The sequence below is a fragment of the Cebus imitator genome, unplaced genomic scaffold, assembly GCF_001604975.1.
Source record: "Cebus imitator isolate Cc_AM_T3 unplaced genomic scaffold, Cebus_imitator-1.0 Scaffold624, whole genome shotgun sequence".
Classification (NCBI taxonomy): domain Eukaryota; kingdom Metazoa; phylum Chordata; class Mammalia; order Primates; family Cebidae; genus Cebus; species Cebus imitator.
The window spans coordinates 683,467-709,271 of NW_016107939.1; the positions used below are offsets into that span (position 1 = coordinate 683,467).

The 25,805-nt window shown below is 34.6% G+C and overlaps 1 protein-coding gene across 1 annotated transcript in view; it reads right to left on the bottom strand.

Annotated features, from left to right (window-relative positions):
- Positions 1–405: 405 nt before the first annotated feature.
- The window catches only part of LURAP1L (leucine rich adaptor protein 1 like), a 40,532-nt gene continuing 15,132 nt past the window's right edge, over positions 406–25,805 (bottom strand). The window contains exon 2 of the mRNA XM_017517245.2: positions 406–2,053. Coding sequence (XP_017372734.1) covers positions 1,679–2,053 — 375 coding nt within the window. The 3' untranslated portion in view covers positions 406–1,678. The remainder of the gene's footprint in view (positions 2,054–25,805) is intronic.

Here is a 25,805-nt window from a genome sequence, read left to right on the forward strand (position 1 = left end):
GATGCCTCATACTCTTGCTGCCTGCCACTTCTCTCTAGTTGAGGATATTCTGCTTGCAACATTTATAGGCATATGGTTACATATTTCATTATCTTTTGTTTGAAATTAGTTGGTTACATTTTTAATTTTTGTTATGGACTTACATGTGCTTTCTCATTCCCATTTTATTATTTAATATCAATTATTACCGAAGAGCTTATTGAGTGTTGCTGTTAGGAGTAAGACAGATGCAAGTTTAAATCCTAGCTTTGACACTTACTGGGAGATGTGTCTCAGTGGCCTGCCTCCTGTGTGCCTCAATTTCCTCAAACATAAAACATAGGATGGTGACAATCCTCACATTATGAGATTGTTGCGATGAGAATTATATCAAGCTATTTATGTGAAAAGACTAGCATAAAATATAAGCCCTGATATATTTTAATTGGAAATTGAATAATATATGCCTTGGAAACAAAAAATAAATTCAAGAAGTGTAATAAGTATATAATGACAAAGGAAATTTGGGTGAAACATTTTTTGGGTAAGGACATTTCTCAGTTGTAAGAAGGAAGACTTTTTGATTTGTATTATACAGTGTTTAGTCCAGAAACATTTATCATTACAAAGAACAGCGTGAAATCTTAATTAGATTCCCTCACTAGGAGTTATCAAGGTAAAAGAAATGCAGAGGATTAATAACATTATATTAAAACTAAAAGTCCACTCTCTATGTGAGTTACAATATTCCATTTCAGAAACTGAGATATCATTTATTTATTAGGATGAATAAATATCATATTGGACTTCGTAAATGAATAACAATTCTGCTTCCCTACTATAGGGATATTTATCTATCTTTCTATCCATCTGCTTGTATGCATCTAAGTAGCTATACATTCTATTAGAATTGCAAAATGCAAAAAAGTATTTACCAGCAAAATCTCAATATGCAATTAAATTTAGGACATTTTTGCCTTGAATGGCCTCCATACTTAATTATTCTTTGAAATTTGAGAGAGTAATACATATTATTACACAAATAAATAGATGATTTAAGCTAGAATCACTGATGACAAAATGTTAATCCAAAGTGCCAACACAAGGGTGAGTTGGTTGAACAGATTGTATATAGTTGGGGACTTTCGGATGACTGTCATGCAGGCAGATGTGACTAACAGCATTTATTATACACTAGAATGTTGTGGCCTAGAAATAATGCTTAATTTTTTTCCAAGCATTTTCTTTAACCTGATATGCCAACAGTAATATATCTCAGTATCTTCTGGAAGATGAAACCTTAAATCATTTAAGAACACAAGTGACAAAATTACTGTTAATCAGATTTTGGTTTATTGTAAAATTTAGCAAAGTTTTTCTTTTAGTCCCTGACCCATTGCTCTGAAAACTAAAGCAAAAACATAATTATTGCTTATTCTCTTCCCCCTACTTTGTTTGTGCCACTGTAAAAGAAGGGAGAAAATCATTGTAATAAATAAAAAATAGAGATGTAACAGAGAAAAATCAGTTCAGATGAGAGGTATTAGGAGCAACAGAAATACCATTAAGCAGTTTCAAAATCAGCTTATTTTAAAAAGATCATCTTATTAAAATAAAAATCACACCAAAAATATAGCAGCGGAGAAGAAGGATAAATACAGGTTAATTGCACACCAGTCCCATGCAAAAAACTGTGTCACTAGCCAAAACAGTAGTATTCAGAATCCAATTTGTGACGCTTGTGTAGTGCCTGTGAGTCCTCTATTAGGGAGCTGTCACTGAATTGGTCCAAGTCTGAAGGAGTCTGGTGGCCTGGGACATCATCTGCCAATGTGTCCAGATAACTTCCCACGGAAATGCCATCCAGCCCATCACTGCCATCATGTAGGCTGTTGTAGCTACCATGTAACGAGGTGCTCTGACTCTCCAACAAACTACACAGGCTGCCACTGAGGCTGCTGCCTCTGCTGGTAATGGTGGCTTTCTCCTCGATCATCCACTTGATGGACTCGATGCTCTCATTGATTACGAGCAACTGGCGCATGAGCTTGACATCTGTGGCTCTGAGGTTAACCTATGGAGAAGGAGAAAATAAATACATTCCAATTATTTTATATTCTTGAAACACCTCAAATTCATTTGGGGACTGTATGCAGTTCAGAATTTTAAATTCACAGAATAAAATATAAGTGAACTGGATCTCAGGAACTTTTGAAAATTGCTGACTGATGGTAGGAGTTGTAATAAAAAAGCTTACTTCCTGCCAGATGCATCATGCTCCAAAAGGGACAATAAAACTCCCGCTGCATCCCTGACCCTAACCAGTGAACTGAACATGTAATGGATGGCAGGTTCTCTACTAGAAAATTTATTCTCTCTTTGGCCAGATCAAGTTTATTAATGTTTACAGTGGAATATATATGTGAGTCCTGAGGCATGGAAAGAAAAGGAAGGTGAAGAAATTAAGGAGTCATCCTCAGCGTCACAGAAGCCTCTAAGAGCCTCTGGTTTTAGAGTGATAATGTGACAAGCATCCTCATTAAAGTTTAGCATTCATTAGCAAAATGTAATAACAGTGTACGACAGGTATTATTATTTTTGTCTTCATTTTACAGATGAAGAAAGATAAACCTATAGAAAAAAGTTAAGTGTACAAAAAAGGCCTGTATTCTTCATGACTATATCAACATAGACACTGCTGAAGAATGCTTTTGCTTTTATGAACCAAAGCTGATACACTAGCCTGAGCCAATGTATGAGATGAAGTGTACAAATGTTTCTGTAGATCTGACTATTTGTTTCAGATATATCAGGGTCACCCCAATCAAAAGTGGGATGCGAGACATTGGGAAGGTCTGAAAACTCCCCTATGTGCCTTCTAGGTGTGTGGTCCTTCTGATAGCACTAAGTTACTTCAGGGATGTGTCTCCACAGCCACAAAGCAGAGTCTCTTTGCAGGTCCCACACTAACATCAAGAGGCGATGTTTGGGGAGGTCCTGCTGTAAGAACTCCCATGATTGTTCTGTTGGAACAGAAGTGATAAGGCTCCTGAGTCCAGAGCTTGGCAGGGACATGTTTGGCCAGTAGAGGTCCTAGTCATATTCTCTCTCTCTCTCTCTCTCTCTCTCTCTCTTATTTATTTTTTTTTTTGAGGCAGAGTCTTGCTCTATCTCCCAGGCTGGAGTGCAGTGGTATGATTTTGGCTCACTGCAATCTCCACCTCCTGGGTTCAAGTGATTCTCCTGCCTCAGCCTCCAGAGTAGCTGGGATTACAGTTGTGCACCACCGTGCCCAGCTAATTTTTTGTATTTTTAGTAGAGATGGGGTTTCACCATACTGGCCAGGCTGGTCCCTAACTCCTGACCTCGTGATCCGCCCGCCTTGACCTCCCAAAGTACTGGAATTACAAGCATGAGCCACCGCACCTGGTCTTCTCTATGGTTTAAAAATGGATTTCTGTTCCTCCAGTTGGGTTATTAACCCTAAAGGCTGAGTCATGCTAATTCTTTCTTTATGATTCACAGCTAATTGAGTTTTATGTCAGTTTCTGGAATTATCAAAGACATTCTTGGATAACTCCAACTGTAAGAAAGAAAAGAGCCAATTACCCTCAAAAGTATTCATTTGTATTGTAAAAATATTTCTGGGAGAGGAGTTAATCCATAAATGAAGAGGAACTTTGGATTGAGGGAATGTGATGAACAAACGTTGGGAGAGATGGAATTTCCATTAATAACTCCAAGAGATGCAAGATTGTACAGGGTTTGAAAGAATAAAACTATATGTATAAATGCAAAAAACATAAAGTACAATTTAAAATCTCTTTATTTTGCTGGAATATTGAAGTGACTTGACTGACTTCTTCATCTTCTCTGAACAAAGCACTAAAAATAAATTGCACAGAGAGTAACAGAAAAAATGACTTTTCACTGAGATGTTCATGAACAGAAGGATGTGAACTTAATCTTAAGATGCCCCTCTATTTGTTGGGGCATATCGATAACCTTGCAATGACTTTATATTGAGGAAGGAAGCTTTCTGATGGTGTTTAAATTCATCTGCACCCACTATGAGCCAGGAAGACAATGGTCAAGTTACACGTAATACAACAAATATTTACAAATCACCAACAATTTTTCTGAGTCCACTGAGCAGCCCAGAAAATCAATATGAGTCAAACTTTTGGAAAATTATTCACCAGGCATCTGTAGCTGATAAAACAGCTGGCCCCTTTTAAGGCATGGCGCAATATCAATCTAACCATTTCCCAACAGCTCCCCAAATGAACCACGACTGCATTTATTCACATCTCCACCCTCTCCTGTGAAAGTGTTCCAGCTCATGCCCAACTCTGGGTGTGTTCCTCTGTCATTCCCCATTTGAGAAACTTCATTCTCTTCCTCTCCAAATCCTCCCCATTCTTCAAGTCATATTTCTCTCATCAAGCACTACTTGAGGGCTCCAGCCTCCACTGCTGGCCCTCTTCACCACTGCAGTCCTGTTAGCTTATCTCCCAGCGTAGCTTAACTTTGTACTGTCATATACTGCCAATGATTTTCTTTCAGCATTTTCAACTAAGCCATGAGCTCCGTAAAGAAAGAAGCCATGTCTTACATTTCTTCCATATCTTAAGGTCTATCCTAAGCATTGGCTGATTTTTGGAAATAGTCATAATTGGTTGATTTTTGGAAATAGCCATAATTTTAGGAACTGTGAAAGTTTAGCTCTTAAGACAGTAATAATACACGTTCCTAACAACTATACCACCAGGGGTTAAAACATACTTAGAATAGATTTTTTTGGTCAGCATTTTTTGTCTGACTTACACAGTGGCTGCATCAAGTTTTTCAGTTTTATTAAGCAATAAAAAGAAAAGAGGAGTGGACTATGAAGTAACAAAAGCTTCCTTTGACCATGAAATGACTTATTGAAATAAGAAAATTTTTTCTTTTTTTTTCCCTGAAAGCAAAACATTCACAGGCCATTGAACTACTGTTGGGGAAGAAAAAAAAAAAAAAAAAAAAAACGACGACAGCAAGTCGGTTAGAACGTGTTGATCTAGTTGATAATGATTATAGATTTAACTGTGTCTAACCCTGTGTCCTCCAGGGAGAGAGTAAACAGCTTCCCACCGTGGGAGCACTGGGCAAGCCGGTTCACACGTTGGCATGTTCATTACCAGGAACTCCAGGCACAGAGAGGCCTGGGCCAGCCCAGCTGCTACACTCTGCTTTCTCCAAGCACCAAGGTGTGGTTATACTACTGATGACCCTTGAAATTATGAGCAATCCACCAAAGAACTAAATCACAATGACTCTTCTGTCTCTAGTAGCTGCCCCGCCTTTCCTCACTGTTATTCATTTCAGTCTTTATGAAGTGCAGCCATCAATTAAGAACAGAATAACTTTGCTCTGGCAGCATGAAACTGTGTGGTTCCTTCTGTTGGCGTCTTATAAGGTCCCGTAACTTGACTCTGAGTAATACTAAGAGTTGGGATATCCTAAGGGTCTGAATTAAAAGTCACCTCCTAGGAGAACCCGATTCCTGCCTGATCAATCATGATATGCAATACCCATACCTAGATTAATATTACATTTTCATGTCTGTTTCCTTCATAATATTTCTGACTAGTTGAAAGCATACTGTTTATCATGCATTTACTTATTATTTTCTGTTTCCCCTGTGAGCATGAAAGCACCACAGAGTGCTTGAGTCTTGATCTTTCCTGGTCACCACTCTATGCCAAGACTTAAAAGAGTATCTCACACAAAGTAGGTGCTAAATTAGTACCTGTCTGACACCTGTATAACCAACTTTGCTTCAGATTGGATTATCTGTCGGAATCTGGGTTTTGCTGTGGGTCAGTGATATGTGACTTGAAAGGAAAAAAAAAAAGTAGGAAAGAACATTTCAGTAATGAAGCATTCCCAGCAGATAATCCCTTCTATTCCTTCTCCAAATTCAAACACTGATTAACTGGTGTGAGATTATTCCTAGCTTAAATTTACTGAGTATAAGATAGTATCTCTAAAAGGAAGTGGATTTCAAGGTGTGAGTCACACTCCAAACATTATTCTGTTTGTTGAGAGGTGATAACTGGTACTAGCACAACATGGATGTTCTGTAAACACTTGGTGAAATGAATTGAACAAAGGGAACAAACAAACAGGACAAGAACCAAAAAACAAACAAAAATATAAGGTTTGGACTGATTGGTCCAAAGGTCCAAAGAGATGTATTTCCTCTTCACTTCCCCACCTCCCCTCTGGTCCTTAACAGTTTATGTCACATGGTTCAGCTTCCTGCTTAGTCTCTCAGGCTTCAAGATTGTGATGTCGCAGGTCTCTGTATTTTAGGGAGAATACCGAGATTTCCTGTCATTTTTTTGACAGGTGATGAACTGGGTCTATGGTAGAACTAGAAATGAGGGATCTTGAAGGCAAAAATATTCTTAAAAGTAAACTTTCCCAGATATCTTTTGTCTTCTAGACTGCAGTTTTAATGCTGAAAGAATACAAAGGTTATAAATTGGCGCAATGGAATCCAAGAAAGAATGCAGTTGGATTTTTGGTTGCTAATCAGGTTGACTTCTTTGTGGTGGTGTATGAGAAACATGGTACTGACTGTAACTTGTCACTTCCCCATCTTCCTATGTGACCTTCGGGTAAAGTGGCTTGTTTCCTTATACATGAAGAAAAATCAGGATATTTCATTCTGAGCTGCAGTGAACCATGGGACTCAGTGGAGGTGGTAAAGTAGTTCTGTGAACAAAAACTAATCTTATCCAATAAGAAGACTGAATTCAACTGAGGCATCCACCTAACGTATCTGCTTTTCATACTGATTTTCATTTCAGATATTTAATAACATCTTATAACATTTTAGGTGTTTAATGTTTAATTTAATAAGATTCTACAAATCAGACAGTCTCAAGATTTTCTTCCATTTTGACATATTCTCTGATACTTTCGTCATTCCTGTGGCCATTTTGTTACAAAATTGTTTCTGCTATGAAAAAATTATGCAGGCTGTAGAGGAGACAGAACAATCAATTCTGCTGCTCAGTAACTCCAGCAAAAGATGTAACTGGTAAAAACTCATGGCTAAGGTCATAAGTTTGGGCTTGATGTGAATTTTAGGTACTGTATCAGAAATTTTGTCACAATAATAATTTTTGCTCTCACCATTTGGGTTTGAATAAAAATCATTTTTATATTCCACTCCAAGACAAACATGCATATCATCTTTAATATGTTTATATATTAACTGCAATGTGCACATGAGCTGCTGAAGGTACCTTCCAAATAGGGACATTTTTTGCTTTTCTCATCCTGGAGCCTTGGATAGCATCACAGACTCATATTTCTCATAAAGCCTTCCTCCATTATCGTTGCCCTTTAATTTATGAATATTAACTAAACAAATTAAAGCAGACCACCTCCTAATTATTTATTCCTATTGTAAAATCCACAGTATTCAAGATGTAAATCCCAAGCATCCTGCAAGCTGTAATATGAATTAGAAGGAAGAAAGACTTCTTTGCAAGTCCATAGTCACATACAATGAAGGAAGAAAGACTAGACTTGCTTTTTAATGTGATTCTCTAACCCTAGTTTCTCAAGAGGAGAAACTAATCAGCATTCTCTGATTCGTAGTTAGTGGAAGAGAGTTTAATTCTGTCAAGGCCTCTTTTCTACCCACATTTATTTTAGGATATATTTTTAAAAGTCTATATAAGCTGAAGAGCTGTTGTAAAGGCACTTGGAATAATGTTTTTCTAGCAATTTATTCCAGTTTGTTTGCTTGATCCTTTTGCATAACCTCCTTGCGTCCAAATTTGCTCTCTCTCCAAATTCAGCACATCCTCAATTTGATGATCACAGAAGATTTTCTGCCTACCCATCCTTAAAATTTCCAGAAGTTTTATTAATATCTATATTTATAAAGCACTCTTCTGTTTTCTCAGAAGATCCATAAGAATGATATCATCTTTCTGCAGTCTGAGAAGACACTGTACAGGATTTCCACTCACTGCTTTTGGTTTGGAATGCTTCGGGTGAAAAGCCTGCAGTTATGCAAAAGTCAGTGCTGTTCCTCTCGCCAAAGCTTTCCTTCACTTTCTCAGTCAGTCCAAAATTTACAACAAAATTTGTTTTTAATTGGGCAACAGAGGATTCCATTTTTATAACAGTCAGCTTTGTGTTTCTCCATTTGTGTTGTTTATATGTGGAACTGAACAATACAGGACTAAAACAGCTCACTCTTTTCCCAGAACCTTGTAGAAGAGTAATTTCCCCAAGGACTCAATCGCATACATAAAAACACTGTCATCAGCACAGCGGACTGATTGATGTTGTTTTGATAAAGTAGAAAGCTGTATCTGGTGCATTTGAAAGGGGCACATGTGATTCCCCTGAATCATAAGCATAAATTCCTGCCACCAGTCCTGCTCATGAGATCTGTACAGTTTCTGCTGGTGAGTCTTTTGATTGCCAAAGAAAGACATGCAGTTTGGTTTCAGTATGATTTCATCAGATTCTAGATCCAATTGATACATCGATGCCTGTGATGTCAATTCCTTTTCCATATTCTAATACAGCAAAAACTGTTTCCCTGAACATTTTCAACATGCATATGCAAAGTGTAGTTTTGGCTAATGCAGTACTATAAATCATCTGAGCCAAGATTCGTTTAGAATGATCTAATGAAAACACGGCTCCCCAAATTCATAGCAGAGAAGTTTATACACACTGAACATAAACCAGAGAAGCGTTTCCATCAATTTATAATAAGTATTCTGCGTATGTGTCTTTGAAATTTATAACTTAAAATCTTCTTTTCACATGGAAGACCAGGGCATGTTAATGTGCTCCTCTGTGATCTCCAGTGGCTATAATTACATTGTAAGGGAAGGACACAGGGTAGGGTGCCAGTAAATGTTTAACAAGCAGCTTCTTGAGAAAAATATATGTACATACATATGCATACATATATACATACATAAATGTAACACAAAGTGTGCTGATATAGAAGATGTATAACATACACTTTACAGATAATAAAATATAAAGTACTTTTTATTGTCATTTCCATATGACCAACTGATTTTCAGAGAATGCTTTCATTTATTCTTGCTGAACTCTTGTATGTATAGGAAACTATGGATGCAGTTTAAACAAAATTTCACAAATACAGTGAATCTCAATATGCTAATTCATTCCTCAATAATTATTATCATTACCTCTGATATGTGATTCACTCTTAAATTCTTTCTTACTTAGTGCAAAATATATTAACTAAACTGAAACCTATTTCAGCCTCAACACTGGTTATGTTGGAACTTTACTTGTTCATCAATGATATGAGCAACTTCTTCACTGAATTGAATAGCAGTTTTCAAATACATGGAGAATATTTCCCTTTTTTGGCACTATTGGAAATTTAATAACTAGTGACATGCCACACTTTTCAAATTTAACCTGCAGTATTAACATTTTTCTCTAACACTTTCTTAAGTCTAGACAATCAATAAAATAAAAGCTGAGTTCTGCTTTATAGAGTTTTTAAATTTCTGTAGCATAAATACTCCTATATGGCCAATTTTAATCTATCAATGGGATGTCCTTAAACATAAACATGAGATTTATAAGAGATACTCAGTACTGCAGCATAGAGAGTATTTTCATCCTATGAATACAGTAGATGTTTTAAATGACCTCAAAAAAAAAATTAAAGTAAAATGTAGTAACATAATTAGAATGTGATGAATTTTGAATATTTATTACCTTTAAGTTATAAGTTTATATAAATAGTTAACTTATAGGTTTATATAAATACTTTAAATTTTAATAATGTCTGTGATTGACAATTAGTTCACAAAACTACTGAAAATTTAACAAATAGCTCACACGTCTCAGTGGTATTGGCTTCAGTATACCATTGAGAAGGTACAGAATGAAGGCTTTACTTAACTGATTGCGTTTTATGCTAAGCAGATTAGAGACTTTCATTTTACCCCTTGGGGGTTTTATTTTTGTAGACATAATTAAAACCTGAATGTAATTTAATTTTATCTTGAATAAAATTTGAGTTAGTTGCAAAATATACCAAAGTTTTTAGTGCCTTTTATGGAATGATTTCGAATGCTAAATATAAATGACTCAGCATTATTGAGACATGAAATGTACTGAAAAAGGGAATAATCTAGGTACCTAAACTCAGTTGAACATTTATATTTTTGTATTATAATACTTTCTGATGGCTATATTTCTAAAATAAGAGGCCACTATTGTAAACAGTAGGCTTTATAATGGAGAGTTGGTCAGCAATGCATTTAAAGATTGTTGAGGAGGTAGGACTGTAATCTCTATTTTTACATGATTCCTGACATCTTTTCTACCCAAATGCTTAATCTTCTCTTTTAGTAATTTCTTGATACTATAATTAAATTTGTTTGTCATGGATCTTATGCCCCATATTTCTTCTTCATTCTCCCAATTCTATTTTCTGCTGTTTTGTGTAGCCCAGTAGTGCTTTAGTAAACTTACTTTGTAAAATTTGTTGTAGGGGAAAATTGAGTTACAAAAAAAAGTGATCTCTTTACTTCTTAAAAAAACAACATCAGAGAGTAAGTAAAATTAAGCAAGGAAGGAATCTCTGCAACAGAATAAAGTGGATGGGCCCTGCTCCTAGAGCAGAAATCTTCAACCTTGAATGTACCTGTGGATCACCTAGATTGTGGCTTCTGCCTTTGGCACACTCTCTCAATTGTTGTAATTGGTGAATTGCTGGAAGGTTAGTGTGGACTAGCTTGTGAGTTAAAAAATCCAAGGGGGCTCAGTCTCAGGCACCTCACACTTTCATGAGTTTTACCTCTAGGAACCCTACCAGGTTCTTAATATCCCCTGTGCTTCTGGCAGGAGGGGGAAAGCTCTGAAATATACCCAGACACATCTCTGTTCTCCATAACAAAGCCTGTCCCTAAGGGAACCTATTTTACCATAACTTAACAGACTGGAATTTTACCAAAACCTAATCAACAAAATATCCAACTCAGGCTTGATAAAAGACTGAGACCTGATTATGGAGAGTAGAAGACTTCTCCTTCTTCCACACCTTGCCACCACATCAATAAGGCTACTGTATAATAACCGGGGACTACAGCAAAAAGAACTGCAGGCCTCTGACCCTATTTAAAGAATGTTGAAGGAAATCCAAAGACAATAGAATAGACAAAAGCAAGAGTGCTAGAGGAAATTTTAGTCTCTGACACTATAGCTACAGCAAACAGTAAACAGAATCTGACTCCTAGTCACATAAACATAAACCTTGCACTAAAGGCCTATCTATCACAGTTCCTTTCATATCATATTCAGCCTTCAACAAAGAATTACAAGCCACTCTAACAGGTAAAAACAAAGTCTGAAGAGACAAAGCAAGCATCAGAACCAGGCTCAGGTGTGAAACTATCAGACTTAAATATAAACAATTATGTTTAATATGCTAATGGTTCTAATAGAAAAAGTGGACACATGCAAGAACAAGTGAGTAATAAAAGCAGAGAGGTGAAAGTGCAAAGAAAGAAACAAAATGTAACAAATAAAAAACACTAACATAAACAATGCCTTCGATGGGCTCATAAGTAGATTGGACATCAGAGCTAAGGAAGGAATTAGTGAGCTTGAAGATGTGTCCATAGAAACTACCCAAAGTGAAAATCAAAAAGAAAAAAGAAATCAAAACACAAAACAGAATATCTAAAAATTACAGGCTATTAGAAAAGGTATTGATACAGTTTAGATGTTCTGCCCCCTACAAATTTCATGTTAAAGTGTGATGCCCGATGCTGGAGGTGGGCCTGGTGGGAGGTGTTTGAGTCATGGGTGCAGATCCGTTAGGAATGGTGTATTGCTCCCCTCACGGTAATGAATGAGTTTTCATTTTAAGTTCATGTGAGATCTGGTTGTTTAAAAGAATGTGGCATCTCCTCACTTTCCCTGTCTTGGTCTGTGACAGCACCAGCTGCCCCTTCTTTCTGCCATGATTGTAAGTTTCCTGAGGCCTTAACCAGAAGCAGATGGTGGCAGCACACTTCCTATACAGTCTGCAGAATATGGGCAGAATCTGTTTTCTTTATAAATTAACCAGTCTTGGGTAACCCTTTATAGGAAGGCAAATGAACTGACACAGAATAACACATGTGTAATGGGAATACCATAAGGAGGAGAGAAAAAGTAGCAGAAGCAACATTTAAAGCAACAACGACTGAGAATGTCCCAAAATGAATGACAGACACAAAACCCACAGATTTGCAAAACTCAGAGAACATTTAGCAGAATAAATACCAATAACCTATATCTAGGCATATTATATTCAAATTATAGAAAATGAAAGATAAATAGAAAAATTTTTTAAAGCTAGAGGAAAAAGAACACCTTACCTACAGTTGCACAAACATAAGATTTACAACAAACGTTTATTCATAAACCATATGGGCAAGAAGAGTGTAGAGTAAAATATCGAAAGTCTTAAAAGAAGAAGGCTACTACCCTAAAATTCTGTATCCAACATAATTATACTTCCAAAATGAAGGAGAAGTTTGGGAAAATAAAACAGTTCTGGAGATGGATGGTGGTGATAGTTGTACAACAATGTGAATATACTTAATGGTACACTTAAAAGTGGTTAAAATAGCATATTTTATGTTATATATATATTTTTTGCCACAACTTTTTAAAGTGAAGTAGTAAATACCAAGGACTTTCTGAGACCAACAAAAATGGAGGAAACTTGTTACCAGTAGACTTGCCTTGCAATAAATGTTTTAAAAATTTATTTATAGAGAAGGAAAAAATATAGGCAGAAACTCAGATCTATGTTAAAAAATAGAAGAGCATTAGGAAAAAAAATGAAGGGGAAATAAAATTTTTGATTTTTCTTAGTCTTAATTGATCTAACAGATAACAATCTGTTCAAAACAACAGCAGTGTATTCAATGATTATAGCTTATTTGTGAATGAAATTAATGAGAGCCATTTTATAAGAGACAAAAGAGAAGAATTGGGAATATTGTTTCATATAGTACTTGTACTACCATGATGTGGTATAATATTATTTAAAAGTGGACTTAGATTCGTTGTAAACATATTCTAAGAAGTCTAGGGTAACCACTAAAAATTGTGTCTAAAAAAGAACTATAACTAATATGTCAAGAGAAGAGAAAGTAGAATCATATAAAATGGCCAATTAAAACCAGAGCAGTAGAAGACAAAAAAGAAATGAGAGAAAGAAAAAAATAAGAATGAATGAACAAAGAAAATAAATAGAAATATTTACAAATATGATAGCTATTAATCCAACTACATCAATAATCACTTTAAATATGAATAGTCTAAATACATCAATTAGAAGACAAAGACTGTCAAAGTGGATAAACAAACAAGACCCAACTATATCTTTCTACAAGAAAGTCACCTTAAATATAAAAGCACCGATAGATTAATTTCATTATGTAGGTGAAGGAAAATGAGACCCAGAAGAGTAAGGCATCCTATTCTTGCAGATTTTAAGTGGCAGAGCCAGAATCAGATTGAAGTTTGGTTAATTACATAGTCTCTAGTCTCTGCCTCAAACTGTGCTGCCTAGAAAGGGTCTTTCTATTTCCATGCTATGAGAAACAGATGATCTCTTCCAAAGCTTATTTGTAATACATCAGCTTACCCTAGCCAATTCTCCTTTTCAGTCTCATATTTAAAAGACTTCAGTTGTTCAGAAGGGTAGCATGATATAGTTGAATAGTGGTAAAGGAACTAATTGAGGGGCAAAAGAGGCTATTAACACTTACTGAAAGATTGTATGTACATGACATTCTCCTAGACCCTGGTAGAGCATAGAGACAACACTGTCACCTCAACTGAAGAACATTACAATCTAGAAATGGAAATCTCAACACCTTATTTTTTCTCTAGGCCTACTAGAAAATACAAAAAAGTAAATTAGTATAATCCACTTTACCAAAAATTTTCAAAATTTCTTGAGAATATCTATAGACATCTAAAAGTATAACATAAAATTTTTGAGACAATTATCCAGCATTTGAAAATAAAGCAAAGTTTGACTGTCTCTTCCATTATAAAATGGAGCACAGCCCAAGAAACCTATCAAAGCATTATTTAATTATCTATGGGGTTACAGTTTTGTGTGACCTGCTATTTACTACCGAATTGGCCCAGCATTATAAAGCTGTAGGTTGACTTGTAGACTTGTGTCTTAAAGAAATGCAAATTATTTCTATCCAGTAAAAAAAAAAAAAAAAAAAAAAAAAAAAAAAAAAAAAAAAAAAAGAATCTCAAAGGTTATAGTTTTATTTTCCTACTAGATGTTTGATAATTTGTTATATATTTTAGAAAACTAATTTATATGACTTTCCTTAGAAATATACAACCTATTCTTCTAATTCCCTTGAACCAGCTGTACCATCGTACTGGTTCTCTCATTAAGTGAGCTAAATCAATGTTTGACAAATGTTCCCTCTATATTTGTGTGAGAGTCCAGTTTTCAACTTTTATAAAATTACACTTTGACAGGTTTGAAGGCTGCTCTGAAGCTGCATAGTGTACTCACTTGCTAGAGCTAGTGAAGCAGACTTGCCTAAGCAGCTCCTGGAGTGAATCACAAACAGCAATAGAACTTTCCCTTTTTGACTGTCAGATTTGTCTTCTGATTCTGTGTTTCTCTTTTATTTTTTTCAGGTTTATTTCATTGTTTCTTATGATCTTGGTCAGGAAGTTCCACATTTGTTTAACTTATTGTCTTGGATTATGTCCATTTTCACAACTAGATACTGGACCACAAGGCTGGGCTTAATTATGTAATCAAGAGAACCCTCATGCATAAAACATGTGTATAAAACAGCCAGTTCCAGGGACTAGTAGGTACTGAATAACTAGGTCAGTGGAGATCACATAATCTATAAATTGTTCTCCCTTTGTGATAACAATAATTAGCAATCTGGTTTTATGACAGAGTCACTTGGTAACCTGTATTAGGATGATGAGAATATATTCTTTGTTGAGTGGTAGAAGACAGAGAATATGGTTAGTTGTTCTATATTGTTTGTGTGTCTGTTTGTCTGCTTAAATCCACAAAGAAAACATTCATTTTCCACTGAAAAGGAGAATAATCATTAAGATTGCATGTCTCTTGCTCGAGGTTGTGGAACTGAATTTCAGTCTTTTAGGTGGTTGTGTATTTAACTGAGAAAAACCTTTTACCACTATTTACCATGTTTACTCTTTACATATGCATATAACTATCATATTGAGAATATGAAGCATTTTCTTCTAGGGTATGCCAATAAATTAAATTATAGTGTTTCTTCAGGAAAATCATTTTTTTCTAATTTTAGAAGCTATCAAACACTTGCACAAATTTAGTAGTCCCAGAATTCTCAGAAAATAAAGAAACTGAACTCTAATATGCTGAATGTTCTAGTCTTTTAAGGAAAAATAAATTTCCTCATAAAAATCCTACCTCAGAAGCATCGTTAGTATGTAATAATCAAGATGAATCTTTAGACATTTTTGGTTTGGTAGTTTTAGTTTATGTATAGCTAAATATCTTTTCCTTGTTTTGCCATTATGAAAAACAAGGCCAGGCGCGGTGGCTCAAGCCTTTAATCCCAGCACTTTGGGAGGCCGAGGCGGGTGGATCACGAGGTAAAGAGATCGAGACCATCCTGGTCAACATGGTGAAACCCCGTCTCTACTAAAAATACAAAAAATTAGCTGGGCATGGTGGTGCGTGCCTGTAATCCCAGCTACTCAGGAGGCTGAGGCAGGAGAATTGTCTGAACCCAGGAGGCGGAGGTTGCGGTGAGCCGAGATGGCGCCATTGCACTCCAGCCTGGGTAACATGAGTGAAACTCCGTCTCAAAAAAAAAAAAAAAAGAAAAACAAACATCATTTAATTTTTACAATTTATATTTATATTTTTAAATGAAGACACTAATTTTAAATTTGATTATAACTTATGGTTTATAGGGGTAGTCATGGTAAATCGATGAGCATGTTTGTGTTCCAATAAAACTATTTACAAAAACAGGTGGGCTGGATTTAGGCAGTGAATTGCCAGGGTCCCAAACTGACAAGCATTAAAAAAGAAAAAATTGGCACTTCCTAGTGAATTTAACCCAAATTCCTTTCCTAATGAATTATTTGACTTCTGTTTCTTCCTTTAACCATCTGTCCATCCTGATGATTTCCCTCATTGAGTCAAATAAATAAAACAAGCATATGCTTGTTTTATATTTGTACGTTTTTACTATTTTTAAAAAAAAATTTTGATAGAATCAAATAATAGAGGACCAGTCATGGTGGTTCACACCTGTAATCACAGCACTTTTGGAGGCCAAGGCAAGCAGATCACCTCAGGTCAGGAATTTGAGACCAGACTGGCCAACATGGTTAAAACCCCATCTCTACTAAAAATACAAAAAATTAGCCAGGCATGGTGGCTGGCCATTGTAATCCCAGCTACTCAGGAGGCTGAGGTAAGAGAATCACAAACATGGGAGGGAGAGGTTGCAGTGAGTTGAGACCATGCCACTGCACTCCAGCCTGGGCAACAGAGCGAGACTTTGTCTCAGAAAAAAAAAAAAAAAAAAAATCAAGTAGCAAAATAACAAAGCCACAGACAAAAATCTTATTAGAACTGATGCAAATGTAGATGGGCCCAATACAGTATAGACTATGTAGATGATACAAAAGAACTTAAAAGTATGATTCTGCTGTGACAAAAGTTTCCAACAAATATCTGTCCCTAGACCTTCAACTCCTTTTTAGTAATTATATATCCACTTCTTATCTTTGATTTATTAGAAAAAAGCTACATTTGTTGCATTGACACCAGGCCAACTTTATCATGCATAATGGAGGCTAACTCCTCTAGTACTCAAACTACCATTTCATTCTCCTGAAGCCAGAGTGACAGATTCACTCTCAGAAGGAAGTGAACTGGGAATTCAAAAATAGTTAATTTGTATATGTGAATCATGGATGCTTTCCATTTTTCAATCAGAGGCAATGAAGTGCTTTTCAAATATATGACCCAGAAAAACTCAGAGGGCTTGATCTCCTATTTCCTCCGTGTAACCCAGCCTTAAAGTTGTTAAAATTCCCATGACAAATATGTTCTTCCTCTTGTGTTTTGACTTATTCTTCCTTTTGGGGACATTCTTAAATTCCTCTGAAGTCTGTGTTTATGCCCTTTAAAAAGAATAAACATAAAAGAAGTTTGTCTCATGAATTTCAGATGTAATAAAACTCATTCCTAAGTTTAACTCCTAAACATACTGTTTTAAATTTGTCCATTTACCCATTTAAAAATATTCTTAAAGGAAGATTTTCTTTTTAAATTAAAGTCTTATAGCAGTTTTATGAAATTGATCTAATAACTTATTAAGGTAATAGATTGAGAATCTTTGTTTCTTTAGAAAATACACACATACATGCATACATATACATACCTACATATATACATAGCCTGGCACTCCATAGTAAAGAACAGAGGTACAGATTCCTAAGATATACTTCTGTAATTCCTAATTCACAACTTCACCATGAGTAAGTTTCTTAACAGCTTTAGCTATCTTTGATATACTTAACCACATTTAACATAATATCCTAATGCTAGGCTCCATTAGTTATAGCTTGTGGAGTGGTTGAACGTTTTTGGATGAGTGGTGTCATGTGAAATTGCAATATAATTTCTACAATTAAGAGGTCACATTCTCTGCTTATATAACTCACTGGGAAATTATTTTTGCACCAAAGGTAATCATTTTGATCTTTATCATTATGTAAAAGCCTAAATATTTTCAGTTGCTTTTATCCTTAGGTATCATAATTAACATTATGCCTAGTCCAAATTAAATAAGTCTTTCAGTTGAGCACGGATAGCCCTGAGAAATGCTATGACAGTTTATTCCATAAAAAAGCTTGCCACATTTTCCTAAGTAGAAGCACTTGACAGGACCTTTAACTCTCTGCTGTGCCGCAGCCTACTAAGTGTATTGGTCCCTTCTCTCATTGCTATAAAGAAATACTTGAGATGCGGTAATTTATAAAGGAAAGAGTTTTACACAGTTCATTGTTCTGAAGGCTGTATAGGAAGCATGATGCTGGCATCTGCTCAGCTTCTGGGGAGGCCTTAGGAAACTTAACACAATCATGGTGGAAAGTGATGATCTGAGCTCATTAGGAGAAACTATCATATGGTATTGTAGAAATTAATAGATTATCAAATATTCATGAAATCTTGAAAGATTCTTGCTCAGAAATTTAAAATCAACCAAGAAGTAATAGATTTTTTTTCTTTTTGGTTCAATATATTTTTTTGTTTCGTTTTGTTTTGTTTTGCTAAACCCCTGTAAAGTTCCCAATGTAATGTAGACAGTGTAGTACATGGTATCCCAGCCAGTTTGGCGCCCTATAAAAAGACATGGTTTGAATCTTGAATCTCAGATGACTGGGTTTACATTGTTATTCTTCTATTAACTAGCTCTTGGATTTTGTCAGTTGGATCTGTTACAAAACATTTTCTCTATACCAATTTTCTAATCATAAAGTGGTATATATTATGTACGTATCAAGGCAATGCAGTTGGGAAAACTGCATAAGATAACATATGTATGTGGCATAAAGCCTCACTAGACAGTGCTTAATAACATTTGGTTATCTCCTCTACTTTTAAAATGGCATAATGTAGGTCAAAGGGTGCAACGTTGTAGCTCTGTTGGGTGAATAGGTCTCGGAATCTAATGCACAGCATGAGGATTATAGTTAATAATATTGTATTACATACTAAAAATTTACTGAGAGTAGGTTTTACGTGCCAAAAAAAAGAATGTAAAAGGCAACTATCTGAGATAATGGATATGTTAATTTGTTTGTAGTAAGCATTTCACTACAAAAATCAAAATATTATGCTGTATAAATAGATACACAGAATACATACTATAAAATACAATGGTATAATTTTTTAAAATGTCTTCCACATTCAAGGATGTTGAAATATAATGTAATTAAGCAGCTCAATTAAGCGACAATTTGTTTTCAGTAATGATCTGTTCTCTTGTTCAAAATGATTTTTATATGTGGTTTTAGCATAGAAAACGTGCCCAGTACACATCATTTAATTTAATTTTTGTTTTAAAAATGTTATTCGAATCTAAATAGCACTGATATTATATGTACTGCTCTGAAGAATTACATGTGTGCTTGAAAAACAGAGTTGATAAATGCATAAGTGATGATTTCCATGCAACAATGAAAATAGACCCCTAAAGTCAGACAGAAGAATCACAGATTTCTAGTGCTTAAAGAAATCACAATTAATTTTGAGTCAGAGCACCACATTCTATGATACATATGTGGACACAAGCTTGATAACTTGGCCAAAATTGTATCACCACTTAGTGCTAGAAATGGGCCAAATATCTTGATCTTCTGATTCTAATTCACTTATTTTCCACAACACTAAAGAATAGAAAAATATTTTTATTATGGTCTGGTCAGTGTTCGTATTAGCCTTTCATATTCTGTGAACATTTTCTGATGACATATTAAGACTGAATTTAAAAAAGAATAATCTTTTTCAAGAAAAGCAATTCTACAATGGAAGCTAAATGGGCATTGACCTGCATGAACATTCTTCTACCCTATTATATTTGATATTGTAGTCACTTTGATGTAAAATCAACAAATATTTACAAGCAAGGGCCACTTGCACATTTTGCTAATAGAAATATAACCATGGAAGTGCTACAATTACCTAAAAGCCATCCACGAATTCAAAAAAGTATTTCTGATTTCTGTTCTTATTCTCCTGTATTCCTTATATCTGATCATGACTACTGCCAGATTAAATAGTTTGTAAATAGCTATTCTCCCTCACCACAAATTAGCATAAGTTTGATGTTAATTCATCACTTCTAACTTTGAAGGACCACAAATGAGGGTGATAAAAGCAGATGTCTGACATATGGCAACAGATGGGTCACCACATTTAAGAAGAGCTACTGGGAATAGCTTGGTTTACTTTTCTCAATTCTTACTACAAAAGGTGAAAAGGATGGAGAGGGAAATAATCTAGGCAATGCAGACTTAAATTGGCTCCTAATTTTCCTTCAGTTTTTAAATGTCCTATTAAAATATAGAACTTGTAGTTTGCTAGTATGTTTCATGTTATAGTGTTGTCCATAGCCAGGTAGAAATATTCCTAAAAACAAAAAAAGAGTCAACCAACCATAGGTAGAATTGTACAATACTCACTGGCAAAATATGTCTGCTGGTGGCCAGAATTATTGAAGCAGATGGCACATGATGAATTCATTAGGACATGTTCAGACACCAGCTTTGTTAATACTGTTTTACTATTATTGTTCAGATGACATCCTATCCTAATATTACACTGAACATTTTACCTATGAATCATTAAGAATTTTATACTAAATTATACATGATTTTATTGTAAACTAGAAATAAAAATGATGCTTATGTTAAAACTTTGATTCAGTACCCATAAAACACTGCAGAGATAAGATAAAATGCTTGCCCAATAAAAGCATCTAAATTACTGTTCATTTTTAGGAAATTTTTTTATTACCTATTTAAAGTTGGGTCCATAAAAATAATTCATAAACTCAGAAGATAAAAAAAGAAAAAACAAACAAAATAATTTATGTTCAAATACACATGAAACTAAATAATAGCTAGATTTTATTGGATATAACTGTTTGCCATATAATTAGTAAAGATAATGCCAAATTATATGCTTTCCCTTGGGTATGAATTTGGTGAATAAAGCTCTGTTGGGCTTGATATTTCTCTATTAAAGCAAATATGTAATTCTTAAATAAAACCCTTAGAGAACTTTCTGAAGTTAAATAAAATCCAAAATTTTGTCCTAAGTTATAATACAGAAAAAAAGTTACAATAATAAAAGCTCAAACTTTTGCTCAAACTATTATTAGAATTTGAAATGATTTTCTACTAATAAGGAAAATCCTGGTGGATAAAGTTTAAAAAATACAATCCATATTATATAATATCTAGCCCACTCCCAAAGTTGTAAAAAGGTCTGTTTTTTCTTCTCCAGTGTCTATCACCTGATTCAGAAGTATAATGTTTTAGCCAACTAAAACTTGGCATTGGTACCTCCTAATGTTTTGTACGTGCTGCTTTTATAAAGTAATCTCAGTGTGATTCCCATTGTCACTCTTCAGTCATAGCAGTAGCATGTTTCTAGGCTGGTTTCATAGTTATCAGAGTTCCCTGCTCAGGAAGTAGGGTTAGGAGCCATGGGTGGTGATGTACTGCATTCAAGGAAATAAGTATAGTTTTCATAAGTAAAGCTCTTGGTGGATCACAGACATAGGAAGGGTGCTGGTAGCAATGGATTTCAGAGGTAGTGGGGGTTTTGGTTGTTGATCATGTGTATGTTGCTTTTCTTATTGATTTTGTTTGGTAAGCCCATGTAGAAATTTTTAACCCATGTTGACTTTCATAGTGACAACAAAGAACCCCAATGATAATAATAATAGCATAAACAATAACTGCTAGCCTTTAATAAGGCACAAGTGCCAGGTACAATGACAAGTACTTTAAATACCTTTCCCCCCACCTAATCTTACTCAAACCTTAAATGGCAGAAATGATTATCTTCAAACTGCAATTTGAAGAGGATCAGTAACTTGCCCAAGTCATATAACTAGAAAGTGAGGGAGCTGGAATTCAGGCCTAGATTTACTTGGCTCTGAAGTTCACATGCTTAACCTGCTTTCTCACCCCTATGTAAGAGCTCAGTAAATACAGCATTCATGCACTCTTTTAAAAAACTACTAGAATATTCATTTGACAAAAGAAAAATAAATAAAGAATTACAAAATTATAAAAATATGAGGTTTAGTCCCTCAGCTTATGAATTACTACAAAAAAAACTTGAAATGTGGAAAAACACATCACAGGTATATGAAAAAAGTTAAATATCCAATATTAGAGAAATGCACATAAAATAGAATATTTTTCAGGAAATACAAATGAAGTCTAAAAAATAACACAGGAAAGGATTTATAACACAATGTCAAGCAAAGAAGGGGGCACTACAAAAAGGATAAGTTATAAATTATAATTTCAACAATGCAAAAAATTACAGAAGAAAAACTCTTGCATCCATCACCGATCATCTACAGCATACCACCATGGCACATGCATACCTATGTAACAAACCTACATGTTCTGCACATGTAACCCAAAACTTAAAGTATAATAATTAAAAAATAAAATAAAAAAGAAAAAGTCTTGAATAAAAAAAAATGGTAAGAAAAATGGCCACTGGATAATGCAGTGGTGTTTTTTTGTCACTCTTTTTTATATTTTATGTACTTGCTAAAATATTTATTAGGAGTGTATATTACATTTAAATCAGAAAAGATTTTTAATTATAAAATAAGCCATCTCTCAATCAAGAAAAGATCTTTAATTTTAAATCCATCACGAACATACGGAATTATGTAAATGGGAAATCATGGATAAATGTTATTTGGATGATTAAAACATTTAAAAATTTGTTTAGAAAACTTCAACATGGTAATAAAGATAGTCATTCATGATTAATTTATTGAGAGGATACTATGAAATCATAAAAATCTATGTAACTGTAGATCATATCTGATTGGAGGAAAAACTTTTAAAAATATTTATTTATTTTATACTAGTATAATATTCTGTCTTTCTCTTCTTGTTCCACAAGTATTTTTGTCATTTTTTATTTTACTGCATATTTTCATTCCCTAGTTAATCAACAGTGTGCTTTCTTGTTTATGACTATTCCGAAAGCACAACATCCTTTAATGATCCCATAATATAAAACACATGGAGACTGTTTGGTTCTCAAGAAGAGAATTGTAAGAAAAAGAAATAGAGTAACTATGCAAAATGCAACACAATTTTCATTATATCACCTCCCTAACATAACAACTATAATTGGTCATATTGCCTTTCAAACCATATTCAAACCTAGCTTGGCATTCAGTATTCTTTATTAATTAGGCTTATTTTACCTTTTCAATCTTCTTTTCATTAACTCCAACATAACCATCCCAAGTATCTCAATCAATCTCACTATGGTTTCCTGGGCAATCCATGCATATAACTACCTTATTACTACTACCTACAGTTACCCTAATTCTCTAATCACTTCCTTGAAGGAAGATTTTTCTAGAAGGAATTTCTTGAAGAAAGAAATTTCTAGAGAATTAACTTATCATTAATACATTGTTAATTTATTCCTCTAATACTGACCTCTTACACTCTGCTAAACTCTAATGATAGAATGAACTGGACCTGGGTCTAGCCATAAAAGAACTAATAGTCTAGTTAGATATATATATATATATATCTATTTCTATGTCCTTGAGGAATCGCCACACTGTCTTCCACAATGGTTGAACTAATTTACACTCCCACCAACAGTGTAAAAGTGTTCCTACTTCTCCACATCCTCTCCAGCATCTGCTGTCTCCAGATTTTTTAATGTTTGCCATTCTTACCGGCGTAAGATGGTATCTCAATGTAGTTTTGATTTGCATTTCTCTTATGACCAGTGATGATGAGCATTTTTTCATGTTTGTTGGCCTCACGTATGTCTTCTTTTGTAAAGTGTCTGTTCATATCCTTTGCCCACTTTTGAATGGGCTTGTTAGTTTTTTTCTTGTAAATCTGCTTTAGTTCTTTGTAAATTTTGGATATCAGCCCTTTGTCAGATGGGTAAACTGCAAAAATTTTTTCCCAATCTGTTGGTTGCCGATTCACTCTAATGACTGTTTCTTTTGCTGTGCAGAAGCTGTGGAGTTTGATTAGGTCCCATTTGTCTATTTTGGCTTTTGTTGTCAATGCTTTTGGTGTTTTGGTCATGAAGTCCTTGCCTACACCTACGTCCTGAATGGTTTTGCCTAGATTTTCTTCTAGGGTTTTTATGGTGTTATAATAATCAGTGGTGTGGCCTGAAGGATAATAAGTTAGAGTTAACTATGAAAGTATAGAAAATAGGGATGGGACAGGAAGAAAGACCCAGGCAAAAGCAACATCACCTGCAAATGTTAAGGGGCAAGAGAGTAAAGGGTAAACCTGAGAAATTGAGATGGGGCTTGGGTTGTAAATTGAGAAACAATTGGCCAGCTCCTCAGCACAGCATTAAATGATTATGATATAATTTCTTTCATATCAAAATAATATTTTATTACAGACCATAGGACCTCTGAGATTAGACAAAAGTTTTCTATATCATGGAGGCTAATTGTTTTAGTAGCAACCTCATACTTCACTTACTTGATTGATTAGTAAGTAACCTGAAATACATATCTTCCATATCTTCTGTATTACTTCTGGGGCTTATCACAGGAATGGAATATAGTTGATGCCCAAAAATATATCTTTATTCACTTCATGCCTAACACAGAAACACTTCTAGAAGCACAGAGGGGGAGTAATGTCCAAAGTGTGGACATTTACATAGTTAAATGGTGTGCAGCTGAGAGTTTCCATCTCTCTGAAGGCTCAACAAGGAGTGAGGATTTGGAAATATACATATTTACTATAGATTTGCATAATCAGTGTTTAATTATAGCAAACAAGATTTTTGACTGAGGCAAAATTTCACATGTAAGGTCATAGAGATGGCAAATGATTCTCGTTAGATTCATTTCCAAGTGTATGAACCAATCGGACATTCTCGGCATTTACTTAACTCATTTTATTTGTTCTCCGAAGAGTTGATACACTTGAGTAATTCCAAGTTTTGTTTACAAAAGGACATTGGGGAAGTTTCATGTAGAGGGTAAGTTTTTCAATTTATTTGATCTTGTTGAGACAAAATCAGCCTAATGAAGTTAAAAAAAAAAGTAACAGAATTGGGTGAAATCCAAATAGAATCAATTTGTCCTAAGACTGAAAGCAAACAAAAAGTGACTCAACATTTAATGTTATGAAATTACTGAGCATTCCCAGTAATGATGTTTGGACTTTTGGAATTAAAGTATACATGGAAATACATTTTCTCTATTTATATTGGCTGCTGCATAGCACCCAGAACAACCAGTTTAGGAAGTGGGAAAGCTGGCTTTGTTTTTGTCTACTGTGAATCACTTAGTCTCTGTATCTCCATTTTGAACTCAACAATGTGGACATTTGATATTGCTCTTAGGAGGCTTAATTAATGGTTAATCATTTTGACTCTAACGGTAATCAACGGTCTTGTTTATTAATGCCAGTAACATGTTTGTGCTATAATTATTTAAAAGTCTCCAACACAAAAGGCAGCATCTATTTTTTGAATTCAGCCTTGTTATTTATGTATTCACTACTAATGACCATATTTTGAGCTCATTTTATTTATTAATTAAATCAAAATGTTTGGGCAGTTCCATTTTGTTCAGGCACCACTCTTCAAAGCATGGTGGTTTTCCACCTTTGGTACTAAGTAAGGCTACCATTCACTAAAGAGATTTTTTTGTGCCATGACTAGATAGAATACTGTTTAAAGCAGCTTTTCACGTCTTTAGCACAGTGCACAATGGTCATTAAGATCTCAAAATTTGTGATCATATCATGTATGAATCCATGTAAGATTTCAACTTCAAGTGGAAATAGTCACTTGCTTCACTGAATAAGTTTTTCACCTTTAATGTAATTAGTTTCTTCTAATCCCACTTGTATATGTAAATTGTAACATTGTTGGAAAGGAGGGCAATTAAAAAAAAAAAAAAAAA